Below are 18,326 nucleotides of genomic sequence, written 5' to 3'. Positions count from 1 at the left end.
GGGACGGTGCTTCATATCTGGAATGTCCTCTTATCGTCCCCTTTTGGAGAGCTGTCCATGACATGCTTAAGAATTTCATGGACTCCCCGCCGCCTTTCGAGCCCACCAGCTGTTTGTTGCATCACACTTCCTTGCCGCTCTCTGTCTATAAACGTTCAGTGGTGAGGCACCTCCTGACCGAGGCGAAAGCTCTGATTCCCCTGCATTGGGAGAGACCTTTCGGGAATGGGTCACTAGGGTGGAGAATGTGCGGGCTTTAGAGGAGTTGGTGGCCATCTCCGATCATCTTAGCGAAAGACACCACCGGACCTGGTTCTATTGGTCCCAATTTTTGTCCACTCTTCATCACGCGCCTGCTGTCGATCTCGATGGTGCGGATGGGCTGTCGGCGGGTACCGGACCTCCTCCCTTGGGGGGGGGGTTTCTGTTTGATGCTGGCCTATTTTGGTTGCCCTGCTGCATCAGGGTTTTGCTATGTACCTCTGTGTCCAATTGCTGTCCTTTTTGTTTCCCCCCCCTTCTCCACTTTTCTATGTGTTCCTTTGTTGTTAAAAACTTAATAAAACTTTGATTTACAAAAAAAAAAAAATAGATCAACAGGATAACACACAAACCCAGCTCTGCAGGTATTAGAATTCACATGAAAACTCAGTATTAAAAGTATAGATAAAACCCCTTAAATTACATGCATAGATTACAGGTTGCACACCCCAAAGCCAGCACTGGCGTCCACATTGCCCACATAGAACCTGACCAGCACCCAAATTACACAAACAGAGTGAGCCAACTTTGTCCCAACAGCCTAGCGTGAGCCAACTTTGTCCCCAAACAGCCCGCCCTGTGTCGTCTTTGTCCCCAAACAGCCCGCCCTGTGTCGTCTTTGTCCCATAAACACCCTGTCTGTGCCATCTTGGTCCCCAAGGCTCAAACACCCTGCTTGTGCCATCTTTGCCTCTCCCTAAATCACATCCATAATACACATATCCATTAATGCATTCTCACAAATCATTCAAGCAACTCATCCACACATTAATTAATTCTCTGATTCATTCACACAATTCATCCACACATTAATTCATTCTCTCACTCGTTCATACAATTTATCCACACGTTAATTAATTTGTTCTCTCTCATTCTCACTCTTTATTTCAAGATTCTTGCTACTCCCCTTTCTTACTATCTATTCCCCCTTTCTCATTATCTACCCCTCCCCCCTTTGTAGTTCACTTACCTTTCTCGCTACTCCATCTCGCTACTCGGCCGCGGTGCGTGTGGCTTCACTGCTGATTGCTGGAATATGACGTCATATTCCAGCACTCAGCGTGAAGGGCAGGCACCGAGAGAGCTGCATGCTCCCACCACCGCAGAGTTTGAAAAGTGCTTATATCACCATAGTAACCTATAGGGTGCTCCTGTTGATTAAACCATTCTGTTCGTGGTTATGGTGATAAGGCTGCTTTTTAAACTTCAGAATCCATTTTAATACATAACTCCCAGTGAGTTATTGTGAAATTTAAATATGACGTTTAGAGATGTGTGTTTTCAATAGTGTTTTATTGGGGTTTTAACAACAGATGCTGCAGACTAGGCACTAAATCACCAGTAATTAATATATAGCAATGTGGAGTCTCTTACTCATCAGAATTAACAGAAAGCAGTTACTATAGCAAACCAGTCTGGTAGACAATAATAATAAATACAATTGTAATTTTGTTACTTACTAATTCAAAAATGTCAACCACAACACTTACTATTAATGTCTCACCTTTAGAAAATGCTTACGAATCTGGAATTCAATAATTTTTATACCAAAGTGCAAGCACAAATACGGTATTTGCTCGATTATAAGATAAGGTTTTTTCAGAGCAAATGTTCTAAAAAATACCCCTCGTCTTATATTCAAGGTTGTCTTATAATCAGACGTCAAATAGAGGTCTGACTATAAGACTAAGATCCAGATCCCCCAGCAGCGTTGCAGGGGAGCCGGATCCTCCTCTTTGGTAACCTCCGCTGTTGCCGACACTTCCGCCGGGGCTTTTATGACTGAGCACTGGAAGGTCATGTCACTCCGGTGCTCCATCATAGAAGCCCCGGTGGAAGTAATGGGTAGCAGAGATTGTCTACGCCTATTCCGCAGGCATCCACCAACTGCCCCCACTAGACACCAAGGAGTCTGAAGTACAAGGAACGAGTCTGGGGAAGCATTGGTAAATCGGGGCAGAGTGCCATATGGGGAGACATAATGGGGATTGGGGTCCCGGGCGATATTCTGTGTGCTGGGAGATGCTGGGCGATTCTGGGAGCGGGCGGTCACACAATATACCTGCGGGTCCCAGTAATCCTCCGCACTCCCGCAAGGCTGCCCCTTTTTTTTTTAATTTCAGAGGCGGTCCTTCCCTCACTTTTATATTCATTTTATGTTATTCTGAACGTATAGCATAGCCCTAACATTTTTGTAAATTCTTCACGATCTCTAAAAGCTGTGACATAATTTTGCGGGAGCAGGCATAATTGTGGGAGCAGATGGGATTGGACACACATGTTGCGGGAGCGGGCGGGAGTGGAACACACACATTGCGGGAGTGGGCGGTAATGGCCAGAAATTGAGAATAAAGTGTCATGTCAGTATATACTGTCAGAAAAAAGAAAAACAGGAAAGAAAAAAGGAGGAGGTACCACTTAAAGCATCTTATATAGAGCTATACTGTATCACCAAAAGTATGTGGACATCTGACCATCACGCCTATATAAACTTGCTGAACTTCTTATTTTAAAACCAGAGGCATTAATATGGAGTTGCCTCCCAGCTTTGCGGCTATCACAGCCTCTGTTCTTATAGGAAGGTTTTCCACCAGATTGTAGGAACTTCATTCAGCCAAAAAAAACATTTTGAGGTCAGGCACTGTTGGTGGACAAAAAGCCCAGTTCACAATCTGCATTCCAATTTATCCCAAAGGTGTTCAAGGTCTTTATGGACCTTGCTTTGTGCACAAGGGCTTAGCCATGCTGAAATAGGAAAGGGCCTTTCCCCTGAAAAACAGTCCAAGACTATTATCCCTCCTTCCTCAAACTTTACAGTAGGAACTATGCATTCCAGTAAGAATTATTCTCCAGGCATCCACCAAACCCAGATTACTCCATCAGACGCCCAGACAGTGAACTGTGATTCATCACTCCACAGAACATGTTTTCACTGCTGCATAGTCCAGTGGTTGTGTGCTTTAGAGCAATGCAGTCAATGCTTGGTATTGCAAATAGTGATGCCACTCATAACTTCATTGAATGACAAGCAGGATATTATATTTTTTATTTTGTGCTGTAAACTATTTCATTAAGTTATTATATTAATATTGATTGACAGTTTGTAATTCTGTATTGAGTGATGCTACAGAAGACGGTCTTACGGCTTAATGGTCTACGTATTTCAGCACTTAGCAGAACTGCCCTCAGAGTATTCGCGGTCTACCGGTTCATGGCTTAGTTGCTGTTACTCCTAGACGCTTCTCCTACACAAATATAGCAATTACATGACCTTGCTATCGTCAACGACGGCCCCATTCCCAATGAGACAATAGACACCATGTTAATTAAAAACTTTTATTTATTCGACTTTGGATAAATTTGGCCACGGTCAATAATTACATAAAATTTCTCCCAACCGTGACACTCATTAAAACTTAATCATTAATCACAATTAACCATACATTAACCACGCCTTTGGCAACAGCCAAGCGTATTGATATGTATACGTATAAGGCTGGTAAGGGCGTAACCATTCCAAGTCACTTGTAGAGGCTGCCGGCGTCCAAAGCCCAGCAGCCACCCCTCAACCAACGCATCACCTGAGCAATGCGCCCAGGGAGTGTTCTGCACTTCCGCCCTTAGGCTTGTGCACCACGAGTACAACCATACCTTAGACAGTTGCCTCAAGCACCGTACCAGCCAACCACGTTTTTGGTAACAAAAAACCCATAATGTAAAATACACTAACCGCCATACTGGTTAATAAATTATCAAAGAGGGAAGGGAGGGTGGGAATTTCGCCTTCTTTAAAACCAACAAGCCTGATATTGTGAATAACTCACCCAGTATATTGCCTAAATTCACCCTAAAGCCCTCCCCTTCTTTCTGTCACTGATATTCACAATGGGGGGGCAAAAGTTCATCTGGAAGTAAAGGAGTCACACAGGATGGTTATAAGTAACAAAACGTTTAACCCTTTGCTGGGTCATGGGGTGCTCCTTGTTCCTCACCCGGTCATGGTGCCCCTACACCGATGTACTTGCTGCGGGGCTGGTCTGTGGAGATCTACTGGGGACAAATTTAATGTACCGAGTTGTGGTAAAGGTGGCATCCCATAACAGTGCCATGTTTAAAGTCACAGAGCTATTGTGTATGACCCATGTTATTGCCAATGTTTGTCTTTGGAGATGGGATGCCTATGTGCTTGGATTTTAGCAATGGGTGAGGCGGAAACACCTAAACTCTAAATAATATAATCATATAGTGCACCTCTCCACTTTCCATATACAGTAATTTACATGAATTAAGCAAAATTTATTAAAACCAAAGTTGTAGAAATCCAAATGCACAAGTCTATTGTGCCCCTTTTTTAAAAAGAGTTATGAACAATGCCCAGGCCATGGTTATAAAATGTGCCTACAGGTATATTCCTTACAACATCCAAACCCAATGGTAATGCAAAATGTTCACGTGGAACTCACAAGTTTCACCTCACACCATAAAGAGGTTTTGCAGTCGCTATCGAGCTATCTACCCTTAACAAACGCAATACATAGTTTTCCACAAATAAATAAAAACTAAACCAAAACAGCAGTCTGCAGCTCCGTTTATATATATATTAATCTCCCCTCGCCCAGCTCAGGGAGCACTATACCTTGTAGCTATTTTATTTATTACCTCTCACAAGGTTGGGGTAGAGGGGAGCAGGAGCGTACCTAGAGTATTTGGCACCCGGGGCGGATCCTGTAAGTGGCATCCCCCCCCCCCAAATGTAAAGACATCTACAAAATTATGTTGGCAAGAATATTTATTGCACCAATTTGTAAACTGTATGTCAACTGTAAACAACAAGAAATCTGAAAAAATTAAATAATAACTTATAAGTAAAATAAACACATATAAATAACATTTACTGAACATATAATAGTGCTTTCTTTAATAACTCTCCAAAAAAAACAGCGTCCACATTTCCCACATAGAACCTGACCAGCACTCAAATTACACACACATAGGACGTGCCATCTTTGCCCCCAAACAGCCCAGCATGAGTCAGCATTGTTCCCAAACAGCCGAGTGTACGCCATCTTTGTCTCATAAACACGCTACCTGTGCCATCTTTGTCCCATAAACACCCTGCCTGTGCCATTTTTGTCCCATAAACACTCTGCTTATACCATCTTTGCCTTTTTGACAAATCAACTATACACCTGTGATTAACACAAACACTTTTACAGTCACTCACTAATTCACTTTCATTCACACAATAATTTATTCTTTCACACAAATTATTTACACATATTCATTGATGCATTCTCAAAAATTCATTAATTCTCTCACTCATTCACACAATTCATCCACACATTAATCCAATTATTTTCGCTCTCTCATTCTGACTCTTTATTTCAATTTCTCCTTATCTACCCATTCACATCCCCTTCTGCCCTATCTACCCCTTCTCACTCCCTTCTCCCTATCTACCCCCTATCCCTCCGTCTCACTCCCTTCTCCCTATCTACCCCCTCCTAACTATCTACCCTCTCCCCCCTTTGAAGTTCACTTACCTTTCAGGAGTCCTGCGGTGGGGGTGCAAGGCCTCTGTCTCCCAGCTCTGCCACTGTATGGAACAGTATAGAGTGATGGGAGTTATGATGTACTAGAACATAATTATATAATGAAAAATACATTGGAAATGGTACAGCATAACACCCATCACTCTCACACACTTACCAATCCACACTTACCAATCCACACTTACCATTCCACAGATTCCACACATACCAATCCACACATACCAATCCACACATACCAATCCACAGATTCCACACATACCAATCCACAGATTCCACACATACCAATCCACACTTACCAATCCACACATACCAATCCACAGATTGCACACATACCAATCAACACTTACCAATCCACATTTACCAATCCACATTTACCAATCCACAGATTCCACACATACCAATCCACACATACCAATCCACAGATTCCACACATACCAATCCACATTTACCAATCCACAGATTCCACACATACCAATCAACACTTACCAATCCACACATACCAATCCACAGATTCCACACATACCAATCCTCTCTCACTGTCCCTCTCACTGAATGATTTCCTACCTTTCCTCTTTTCTTCTTACAGCAGTCAGCTCCAGGGGCGTAACTAGACGCCTCAGGGCCCGGGTGCGAGAATCTGTTAAGGGCCCCCCCACCCCCTCACCCCCCCCAAAAAAAACATGATTTTTACCCAACAATTTTTTTTCAACAAATTCAACAAATTCAATTTACATATTGAATCATATCTGTAAAAAAATCAAAGAAAAAGGGGCGCATGTACAAAGGGCATAATCCAGGGGTGTCCAAGTTTTTTCTGCAGTGGGCCACTTCATCAGAATTGTATACGTGCGCGGGCCGCACTCATTTTTCACTGTGACAAAAAATATGGCCTTTAATAAAATATGCAGATTAAAATAAAGTAAAATGACACAAAACCTTTACTCTTCCTCTCACTGATTTCTGGGCCTTGAAAGTTTTGTGACTACAAATTCAGGATTCCCTAGATTTACTCTAGGGATGAACTAAAATGAAAATTCTGGACCAAAACATTCAGGGTTCACTTAGCCAAAACCGAAAATGACCCCCACCTTTAAAAATAATAATAAAAACTCACATGTTTAATAAAAGTAGGTAACACACAATTGGACAAAATTAGCAATATGACTTGGCATGATAGGAGTGTGATTGCTAACAGCAATCACACTCCTATCATACCCAGGCAACCAGTAAATGCTGGTACCTAGGCATGATGGGACTGTGCTCGCTGTGATTGCTGTTAGCAATCACACTCCTATCATGCCAAGTCAGCCAGTACATGCTGGTACAGGGTGGCTGTAAGTGATGTGCAGACCCCATACTGCTGGCAGTATCACTACACAAGGGGGGCAGCTGGCCAGGTTTCAGCATGTACTGGCTGACTTGGCATGATAGGAGTGTGATTGCTAACAGCAATCACAGTCCCATCATGCCTAGGTTCCAGCACTTACACATCCATGCTATCACACACACACACACTCATTTATTCATATAATCATTCATTCACAGATTCATTCCCTCAATCACACACACTCATTCAAACACCCTCCCCACCCCCTTACCTGCACTGCAACTCCTCGATGCCGCTCACAGACTTCAGCAGGGGGCGCGGCCTCCCTCTGCCTTCTCTGCTAAAGCACAGAGGAAGTAGGATGTCACCTACTCCGCTTCCTCTGTGCAGTCCAGAAGACCCTCCCACAAGTAAGTAGCAGGGCTTGAGGTGCGGCTCGCGTAAGATCGGTTGCCCTGGACGCCCCTGCCTTATTTAAAAAAAAAAAAACGGAAAAAAGATTTCGGGCGGCCCCTTGGCTGCGACCCCGGTAGTTCCGCCACTGGTCAGCTCCTTTTCTTCCTCTTCGCTCCTCTTCTTCTGTCTTCTTCCGGGTTCAGAGGGCACGGACGGTGGTGGGCGCGGCTTCAGTGTTGTGCGCCGGGATCTGACAACAAACCCCGGCACACAGCAGCAGTTGCCGCGCGGATCGTGAGGGAGCGGTATCGGAGGTCTTTAACAGAATTAAAGGGAGCCGGAGGTCTGTTAAAGACCTCCGATACCGCTCCCTTGCGAGCCTTCTCCTCCAGCGGCGGACATTACTGTCCGTCTCTGGAGGGGTGCCGGGTGCCGGCAAGTTGGCACCCCCCTAATGAGCGGCCCCCCCACCCCCCGCTAGGTACGCTACTGGAGGGATGTTGACTTTAAGCTTCCTATTTTATTTATTTAGAGATACTGGCTATCTCTGCTATGGCCAGGTTTCCTTGGATATTCCAGTCCATGACAATCCTGTAAAGGTTTACTGATGGACAGATTTTCACATGTTTTAGGCTTACTCATGTGCCCACACCAGCTTTATACAAGTGCATGAGTAGGGATTCAGAGGTCCTGACTTAAGGGAGAAATTCAGTTTACAGGCAGAAACTGGAAATGTGTTTGAGATGACCCAACTGTCCTTTTCATTTTGCCTTGCTGAAGTACATTCATCATTTATGAATGTATACCTGGAGTGCATCAGCTTACCTGAAGAGGTACCAGAAAATCTGAGGTCCATAGGTAGGATGCAAAGGCTCTGGGCCTTGGAATCAGGACAATGCAAAGGGGGTATGCTAGCATAGGCCAACTGGACCTAGACTTTGTGTGGCAGGTCTAGAGGGCGACGGCTGCTTTGGTAAATAATCAGGGGGGCGTATTAGGGACAAAGTGTAACAAAGGTACCTTATGTAAAGACATTTACAGAAATGTCAAGATTATGCATATTCTATAACAACACATATATTTGTGTCATTGTATGTGAGTATGGATTATTTGTTTTAATAAATAACCTGTATTAATCCTAATAGCTCTTACTGTACTCTTTAGTATATTTTCATGAGTTTACATAAAATCTCAGTTGTAGATATTGACTATTAAATATTATTTTGAAAACTGCAGTATTCAGCACATTCCTGACGTCATACTATCAAGTACAACAATAGCTAGTTTTAGATAGATAGGTGTGGAGGATTAATGTAATCCATGTTTGGGACTCATTTTGAAACTTCATTTACCGTATATCAATGTTAAGTCTCATGAACTGACATACATAGGAAGGCAATTTTATATATTTTCTTTTTCAAATCCTTGAAAAGATCGATATAATTGCATTATCTATTTTAAGGGAATCTGCATGTTGCGGAGTGCTCTATCAAAATGTGGCTTTTGTTACACAGGAAAATGTAAAATATCATCTGTTTCAACTCCATATAATTCTATGTGAATATTTATATTAATTTCCCTGTACTGCATTTTATGTCGAGTTCTGGAACATTTACAAGGCTATAATCCTTTGCACTCCCACTTTGTCTGAAATATGACACAATATTCTGCACAACTAGCAACTATGAGCATTTTATTACATACACAAACATTTGATTTTTAATTATGGTTTCTTCTTATTACATAATGGTATGTTTAAGTTTGTATTCATTTTTATGTAACTTGGTTTTGCATTTTTTTATGTTTGTGTTAAATTTATTGGATTTGTATACAGTGAAACAAGAAATTTGTTATTTTAATCATTAACAAAGTTTTACACGAAGTGGATGACAGGCGAACATCTAGTTGTATACTGAGAGTTGCCAAAAAAGAGGATTCATCTAGAAACCAAACTTTGCACATCAGGTAATATTGATGTGAATTAGTCAGATGCGATGCTCAACATATAGATTGCTGGCAGGCATGCCAAACCCATTAATGATGTAAGATGATGCATACTCATACCTGTGACCAAACCCATACACTGAGACAGATAAATAGGGGAGTTTCGTTCATGAGAAATTCACTCTATCTTGTTGCTGCTCATTCTCAGCACCAAATCTTTACACATCTAATAGGACCATGTCAGTTTCTCGCCAAACAACATATTCTGTTGGAGGAACCAAAAAAGGTTTCAGTGCTGCTTCTGCTGTCCCATCAGGGGCTGCCCGCACCAGCTTCAGCACTCACTCTGTGAGCCGCTCTGGTTGTGGAGGTGCCAACTCTGGCCGTGCTAGTTATGGTGGCTTTGGCAGCAGAAGTCTTCACAATTTAGGAGGAAGCAAAAGAATTTCCATCAGTTCTCAGTCTCGTCATGGATACGGTTCTGGGTATGGTTCTGGTAGTGGAGCTGGCTTTGGTGGAGGACTGGGATCTGGATTTGGTGTCGGACAAGGATTTGGCGGTGGCCCTGGGTTTCCAGTGTGCCCTCCTGGAGGAATCCAAGAAGTTACTATTAACCAGAGCCTCTTAGCTCCTCTGAATTTGGAAATTGACCCAAACATTCAAAGAGTTCGCACAGAAGAAAGGGAACAAATTAAGACCCTTAACAACAAATTTGCCTCCTTCATTGACAAAGTAAGTCATTTTATTTTGTTCTGGTTTTATTGACTATAATCTAGTAGCTGCTGTGAACATATGGGTTTGTGGGTTATGTCGCGGATACTTTCTAGACCTATTACCACATAATCTCTGCTCAATGCCTATTTTATAGATACTATGAATATTTTTTGTCACTCAGGTCCGATTCTTAGAGCAACAGAACCAAGTACTGGAAACCAAATGGAGACTCTTACAAGAGCAGGGTGTCAAAACAGTGAAAAAAAACATAGAACCCATATTTGAAGCTTATATTAACGGCCTAAGGAGACAACTGGACGGTCTGGGAAATGACAAAGCCCGTTTGGATTCTGAACTGAGACAAATGCAAGATGCTGTTGAAGATTTTAAGGCCAAGTAAGTGAATAATGACTTGCTATATTTCCAAATAGATTATTTAGATGCAAAAAAGAATTTGCGTTAAATACGGTCTGGATAATTAGCAATAGTTTTATTTGGGTTGCATGTAATGATGCTATTAGTTATGTTTTTGTTCATTTTAAACAGTTAACATGAAAATTAGCATAAATATAGTGAGGTAATGGTATTTTGCTATAGAGCTCAAACATTTTATTTTGGACAGACCAGATAGGGGTACTGAGGAGACCTAATTAAACAAGCGGGAACTTTTTTGAGATATAATTCAATTGCTCAAAACTCTATTTTGAATGACTTTATTGACAAACATAAAAAAAAACAATCTTATGTCTCAAACACTCAAATTAACCAAAAAGATGGCTAAATGTCATACTTTTTAAGATGGGAAAGAGCAATTTACTGCTTAAATATACAGGAAAACCCAAATAAAATTCTCCATGGATGGTAGACCCTTCCTAGGCCTAATCAAAATTCCACCACTCATCTGTAAAGTGTAATAACTATGAGGTGAAATGGCATACACAGAAACAAAGGTTGGAATACAGCACTCAGTTGTGAGATGGTGCACGAGCCAGGGTACCATCAAGTCTTTCAATAAATCCAAATTAATAAAAGCAGAGGCTCAGCACTCAAATGGTAAGGTGTATGGTTGAAATTTGATACCTAACAATTTTAATATAATTCATATCCCTCCAATTCCTTTTTTAACCTTTATTATATGCTTGTGCTTTTTTCTGACGACCACTGATGACAATCGACTATGTTCATATGATTGTTTGATTGAATGACTGTCCCTTTTTTTAAATGAAGCTTTGAAGTTTAAATATCTTTCTATTTTTTTGTGGCTTGTATGTATTTGAGGCATTTTTTCCCAGTGTGAACTAAATAAAAAAAAAGTAATTCTATTCTATATTTCTGTGTACGTTTCTACACAGTGCTGCTGCAACATCATGCCCATTGCAATTGCATGGTAATTATTACATACAGAAAACATGGACTACATTTTTTTTTAAATAGGTATGAAGAAGAAATTAACAAGCGCACAGCTGCAGAAAATGAATTTGTTGTTCTGAAAAAGGTGAGGCATCATCCAATATGCATGTTGCATTAGACCATTTATTCATACAATAAGACATATATGTCATTTTGTATCTAAAGGATGTGGATGGTGCCTTCCTGAACAAGGTGGAACTGGAAGCTAAGGTGGATGCTCTGAAAGATGAAATCAACTTCTTAAGAGCTCTCTTTGATGCGGTAATTACGTTAATGCATTCTACAATTCAACTTTGTGAATTTGTCCATAACAATTTCGAAATAGTGTATAATAATTCTCTGGCCCAGAGACATTATACCTGGCCTGATTGTAATCCTCACATGAGTTCAATGTGTAATAATAATAATAATAATAATAATAATATAATAAATATTGTGTTCTAATAAGCAACACTCTCCATATTTCAAAGAGGAATGGAGATAAAACCATAGCTGAATTTAACTTTGAAATCTGTATGTCAAGTTATTTTTTAAATGCTGCCCTTCAAAGGTGCTTCATTTCCCATGATACCTCAGCCAATATGGCATTTAAAGGTGTGAGAAGTTGCAACACACTTAATTTGGTATACTACAATAAAAAGTATAGTTTTACCGTAAGCATCTTATAGAATAACTGTGTCTTGAAGTATAATACCTATGTTTTAAAACTGACCTCCAGGGTCAGATCAGTAATTTGGATCAAATGTACTGTATAGTTAATGCACATATGATTGTATCCTTTCCTATTGTAGAAGGTCAAGCAATATTTGTGCTTTGTTATTTTAGGAGCTCAGCCAGATGCAGGCACAGATCTCAGATACTTCAGTCGTTTTGTCCATGGACAACAACAGAGCTCTGGACCTGGACGGTATCATTGCTGAAGTGAAAGCTCAGTATGAAGAGATTGCCAACAGAAGCCGGGCAGAAGCAGAGTCCTGGTATCAATCAAAAGTGAGTGTTCTTACAATGCATAAAGTAATGTTCTGTGTAACATCACAGATCAGTGCAGGGCATCCTGACATATTCCAGCTATTTTTAGTCTGTGAATCACATCATCATCAGATCGAGCTAGGTATTGACATTTTATATCATAGTATGTTTGCCAAAAGTGAATTTGGAGATATACAGGAGTAGCTGAAGCTGCAGGGCCAATGTGGGTAAACCAGACACAAATACATTTAAAATTATTTTCAACGTATCATTTTACAGACATTCATTCATAGTAGCTGTTGATTTTATCTTTACAAATTTTGAAATGTAAATATTAAAAAATTTGTACATTTATCATAATTAGTATTGCACACTGATGTATGAAATTTGAATAGCATTCATTTCGCTATTTCTACCTCTAATTACAGTATGAAGAACTGCAAGTTTCTGCTGGAAGACACGGTGATGACCTGAAAAATACCAAGGCTGAAATCTCTGAGCTTAATCGTATGATCAACAGACTACGTTCTGAAATTGAAAGTGTTAAGAAACAGGTACTTTTACTTTTCAGGGTTGGGTGATTTTTAGGACTAGTAAGAAGAATAACATGAGACAAAGACAACTACTGCCTAAAAATAGAATTTAACCATTTGCTTCTTTAGCAACCTAACTGTAAAACTGAACTAGGATATGTTTAAATGAGTATGACATGTCTTTAAAAGGCTAACTTCTATATAGTTTGACTATGTTAATCAAGTGATAGCAATATTAATAGTGTTTCTAAAAACACATTTAAACATTAAAAACACATTCATCAGTCTTAAGTCATTCTTTATGTATCTAGTGTGCCAAGCTTCAGAGTGCAATTGCTGAGGCTGAGAATCGTGGAGAGCTTGCATTGAAGGATGCCAAAAACAAGTTGGCTGAGTTGGAAGATGCTCTACAGAAGGCCAAGCAGGACATGGCTCGCCAGCTGCGCGAATACCAGGAGCTGATGAACGTGAAATTGGCTCTGGATATTGAGATCGCCACCTACAGGAAGCTCCTGGAAGGAGAGGAGTGCAGGTAAGTTAACCCCTAATACATGTTAGTGGATCCGTGATAATGAAGAACAAAATGTAAATTATCATGTTGTTTGTCATAACACTGGTCACAAAGGAATGTGCCACATTAAACACGTATTTTTTGTTTAATATAGGTTGGCAGGAGAAGGAGTGGGACCTGTAAACATCTGTAAGTTCCATTTCTGATTTTCAATGTGCATTTATTTACTTGGAGGGTTTCATCATGATAACTAAATACTGTATATATTTTGTTATCATTTTCACCAATAGCTGTTGTGAGCTCAAGCTACGGTGGCAGTAGTGGAGTTGGTCATGGATATGGAGTTGGCGGTGGCAGTGGATACGGTTCTGGTATTGGACAAGGAATTGGTGGAGGATACAGCGTAGGAGGTGGAAGCTTCAGTGCAAACAGTGGAAAGGTTGCAAGCTTCGGTTCCTCAGGTGGCAGCAGCTCAAGTATAAAAGTTGTGTCGAAAACATCCACAAGCTCCAAGAGATATTAAAGTCTTTACTCATGCTATGTTGTGAGCAGCTGCAATCCTCGATACTGTGGTAACATGTGGCTTAAAATGTACTTTATTATATGATTATATGTTTTCCACCACACATTCTCTGTATCTATTTGCTTGATGTAAAAACTGTTTTAAAGTCAGCAATTTTTCACCCCTACAATTGTCACCTAGTATTAAAAGACTAAGCATGTCTAGTTATTGCATACGCTTTTCTACACATGGTATGAAAATGGTTTTACATGTTTTTTTGCAAATGGGCTGAAATGTTTCCTGCTAGTGTAAAGAGGCTATGGATTTTTCTGCCAATATGTCTTTCTAATAATCCTTCAATAAACTGCAATCATTATAAAAATATTCTGTGTCTTATAGTAAATTCAAGAAAAAATTCAGACACCATTAAATGAAACCAACAACTATAATGCATATTCATAATTAACTTTTGACTTTCTAAAAGGGCATCATTTCCTACACACGATCCTTATGAAATACGGTAGTATCTATAATTCTTATGTAGATTACAAAAGAAACTTTCATAAGTTCACTGTAGTAATTGACAAAACATAGTGGATCTCAAAACATATTAATTTCATTAGTTACAGCAGTACATATAATGGTCCAAACTAAAAAATGAAACATATTATGCCTTTTCTTACTATGTTAATGTGTATCAAGTAAGAACTTAAAAGTTATCAAAACGGTGGTGAGTGTAGGGTGATTGATATATGGCTGCAGAAACTTACATGGCCAGCACTCAAATCCAAACTCATAAATTCCTACTATCGATAAACGTGAGTCCAAACTGCAAGGCTTCACAATAAGGCAATTGCTAGCTTTGAAGACCAAGTTGTTATGTCCCTTTCTTAGGCATTAAAGTGAAACAAAATTTTATAAATGCAAAAGCACAGATCACACGTTAACAAAAATAAACACAGCGGTATTGGAGAATTTCCTCAGCAGTAAATTAGCCGGCCTAACAGTGATCTATAAGATAGATACCGTTTAGTCAGAGCATCTTTGATCAGTTTACTCCCTGGTTAGAGGGGGCATCTCTATTGAGGCATTAAGCCAGCATATCAGTTTGACCTCACATATTTTTCTCTCCTTCTGGGTGCAGAACGATCCCATCAGTACTTTACATCCTGTATGCTGTTCCCAGGCTGACAGAAATGCTCTCCAACAGGTGTATCTATTTTTTCCGATTGATACCATGTCTGTGGGAATGAAACCAATTTTGTAATGCTTGGCCTCAGGGGCGTACCTAGAGTATTTGGCACCTGGGGCGGATCCTGTATGTGGCACCCCCCCACACACTTTAAAACTGCATAGCTTCTACCGTTATATACCGGCGCAGACACTGAAGGTGGTTGTCACGATCCCGGCCGGCGTGCGGGTAGAGGGTGCTCGCAGCGTCGCGCTCCCGTTCGGAGCGCGTCGCCCGAGTACCCGTTACGACGGGATCTCATACGGAGCGGGTCGCCCGAGTACCCGCGACGTTACGGTCCCGTCCGGGACACGTCGCCCGGGTGCTCGTGGCGTCCCGCTCCGGTGAGAAGTGCTTCACCCGAGTACCCACGAGTAGCGGGTACCCGGTACTTACCCCTCCAGGACCGATGCCGCAACGGTGTGTCTTCATACGCGGCGGTTCACATGAAAGAACCGCCGCACAATGATAGTCACCCACGGCATCATACACCACGCCCCCCTTCTGAATCTAGTCTCCAATGGAGGAGACGAAACGTCCATTGGACGGCACCCCTGATGGGGGCGGAGCTTAGAAAGGCGGTTGGTTTAAAAGCTGAGCACTGATACCTGTTCAGTGCTCAGTTGTTCTTACAACTTAGCTGTATGTGTACCTATTGCCAAGACCTTCTATACCTGATACCCGGTGCCGACCTCTGCTTGCCTTGTGACCTTGTTGACCTCTCTACTCCTGACCCGGATTGCCTGACCCTTCTATGCCTGATACCCGGTACCGACCTCTGCTTGCCTTGTGACCTTGTTGACCTCTCTGCTCCTGACCCGGATTGCCTGACCCTTCTATGCCTGATACCCGGTGCCGACCTTTGCTTGTCTTGTGACCTTGCTGACCTCTCTGCTCCTAACCTGGATTGACGGTGGTACAGCATAACACCTATCACTATATACTGAGGCAGACATTGACGGTTGTACAGCATAACACCTACCACTATATACTGAGGCAGACAATGACGGTGGTACAACATAACACCTATCACTATATACTGAGGCACACATTGACTGTGGTACAGCGTAATCCCTATCACTATACATTGAGCCAGACATTGACAATAGTGCAGTATAACTCCTATCACTATATACTAAGCCAAATATTGATGTGGTGCAGGCCTACCACTTCATTAGTAGTAGGGATGCACCGAAACGAATTCTGGACTGAAACCGAAAATGCAGCATTTACCTGGCCGAAACCGAATATGGCCCCCCCACACCATAAAAAAAATCTAACACTTTTATTTCAAGTAAGTAACACACCAAAATAGGACAAAACAATTAAATAACAATATTAATATATATATATATATATATATATATATATATATATATATATATATGATTGTTAACAGCAATCACATTTCTATCATGCCCAGGCATACCCAGATTCCAGGATGTACTCGCAGACTTGGCATGATAGGAGTATGATTGCCCTATCTACCCCTTCTCACTCCCTTTTGTCCTACCTACCCCTTCTCACTCCCTTCTCCCTATCTACCCCCTATCCCCCCGTCTCACTCCCTTCTCCCTATCTACCCCCTCCTAACTATCTACCCTCTCCCACTTTGAAATTCACTTACCTTTCAGGAGTCCTGCGGTTGGGGTGCAAGGCCTCTGTCTCCCAGCTCTGCCACTGTATGGAACAGTATAGAGTGATGGGAGTTATGATGTACTAGAACATAATTATATAATGAAAAATACATTGGAAATGGTACAGCATAACACCCATCACTCTCACACACTTACCAATCCGCACATATACCAATCCACACACATACCAATCCACACACACACCAATCCACACACACACCAATCCACACATACACCAATCCACATATATACCAATCCACACATACTAATCCACACATATACCAATCCACACACATACCAACCCACACGCATACCAACCCACACGCATACCAATCCACACATATACCAATCCACATATATACCAATCAACTCTCACTCACTGAATGCTTTCCTACCTTTCCTCTTTTCTCCTTACAGCTTCTTTTCCTCCTCTTCGCTCCTCTTCTTCAGTCCTTCTGTCTTCTTCCGGGTCAGAGGGCACGGACAGCGGTGGGTGCGGCTTCAGTGTTGTGCGCCGGGATCTGACAACAAATCCCGGTGCACAGCAGCTGTTGCCGCGTGGATCGCAAGGGAGCGATATCGGAGGTCTTTAACAGACCTCCGGCTCCCTTGAGTGGTTTCAAGCCGGGTTCCTCTTGGAGGAAAAGATTAACTTACAGAGTTAGGATTGTATAACCTAGCTATGTTCTCAAGCTGTCTTTAAAGTATAGAGAAAGGCAGAGCTCTTGTTCCTTCAGTCTTGTGTGGCCCAGACACCTCACCTCAACATGTCCTCTCTCTGTGGGGGCAAGCAGGCAGCTGGAAACCAGTGTTTGCCACCCTGGCAGCTCTTTCCAGAGGCGGGCTGGACTACCTGCCACTGAAGGAGCTTTCTTAAATATGCGTGCGGCTATTGATGCTGATAAAGCACTGAAACAGAGGTTGGTATGCATAGACCTCACATTCCCACCACAGGACTTCAGAAAGCTAAAATCTGGAAAGAGAGGGGAAAGATTGTATAGAATAGACAGTAAGAAAATGGAGAGACAAAGATAGAGGGGAGAGATAACAAGAAAATGGAAAGATAATGAAAAGAGAAAGGGGAGAGGTAATAAGAAGGATGAGAGAGAGAGAATATGTTTGTATGTTAGGCAGGGCAGGCCCAAGACATTGTGCTGCCTGGGGCGAAGTGTGAAATGCTGCCCCCCCGCCCGGAAAAAAAATGCCGCAAAAAGTCCCACGGGGTGAAAAGAAAGGTGAAATATAATATTATGTCCAGTCTCAGCCTGAAATTAACCCAACTGCATTTTTAACTACATAATATGTACATATGTCTTTGAAGTAAAGACTAAGATTGAAA

The 18,326-nt window shown here is 41.6% G+C and overlaps 1 protein-coding gene across 1 annotated transcript; it reads left to right on the top strand.

Annotated features, from left to right (window-relative positions):
* The first annotated feature begins 9,717 nt into the window (after positions 1–9,717).
* Positions 9,718–14,140, top strand: LOC149286550 (keratin, type II cytoskeletal 5-like). The gene is made up of 9 exons (XM_089493955.1): positions 9,718–10,212; positions 10,376–10,590; positions 11,629–11,689; positions 11,770–11,865; positions 12,430–12,594; positions 13,002–13,127; positions 13,418–13,638; positions 13,772–13,806; positions 13,908–14,140. The coding sequence occupies exons 1-9, from the start codon at positions 9,718–9,720 to the stop codon at positions 14,138–14,140; spliced, it is 1,647 nt and encodes a 548-aa protein (XP_089350081.1).
* The last annotated feature ends 4,186 nt before the right edge of the window (positions 14,141–18,326 follow it).

The sequence above is a fragment of the Sceloporus occidentalis genome, unplaced genomic scaffold (genome assembly GCF_023333645.1).
Source record: "Sceloporus occidentalis isolate IW3139 unplaced genomic scaffold, rSceOcc1.0.p SCAF_68, whole genome shotgun sequence".
In the NCBI taxonomy this organism is placed as follows: domain Eukaryota; kingdom Metazoa; phylum Chordata; class Lepidosauria; order Squamata; family Phrynosomatidae; genus Sceloporus; species Sceloporus occidentalis.
Note: the sequence above shows the minus strand (reverse complement) of the source record. Positions and strands in the feature narration are given on the sequence as shown.

Coding starts and splice junctions, on each gene's coding strand:
- LOC149286550 (XM_089493955.1), top strand. CDS start 9,718: ATGTCAGTTTCTCGCCAAACAACATATTCTGTTGGAGGAACCAAAAAA. Junction 10,591..11,628: donor GTTGAAGATTTTAAGGCCAA/GTAAGTGAATAA, acceptor TTTTTTAAATAG/GTATGAAGAAGAAATTAACA. Junction 11,690..11,769: donor AATTTGTTGTTCTGAAAAAG/GTGAGGCATCAT, acceptor TTGTATCTAAAG/GATGTGGATGGTGCCTTCCT.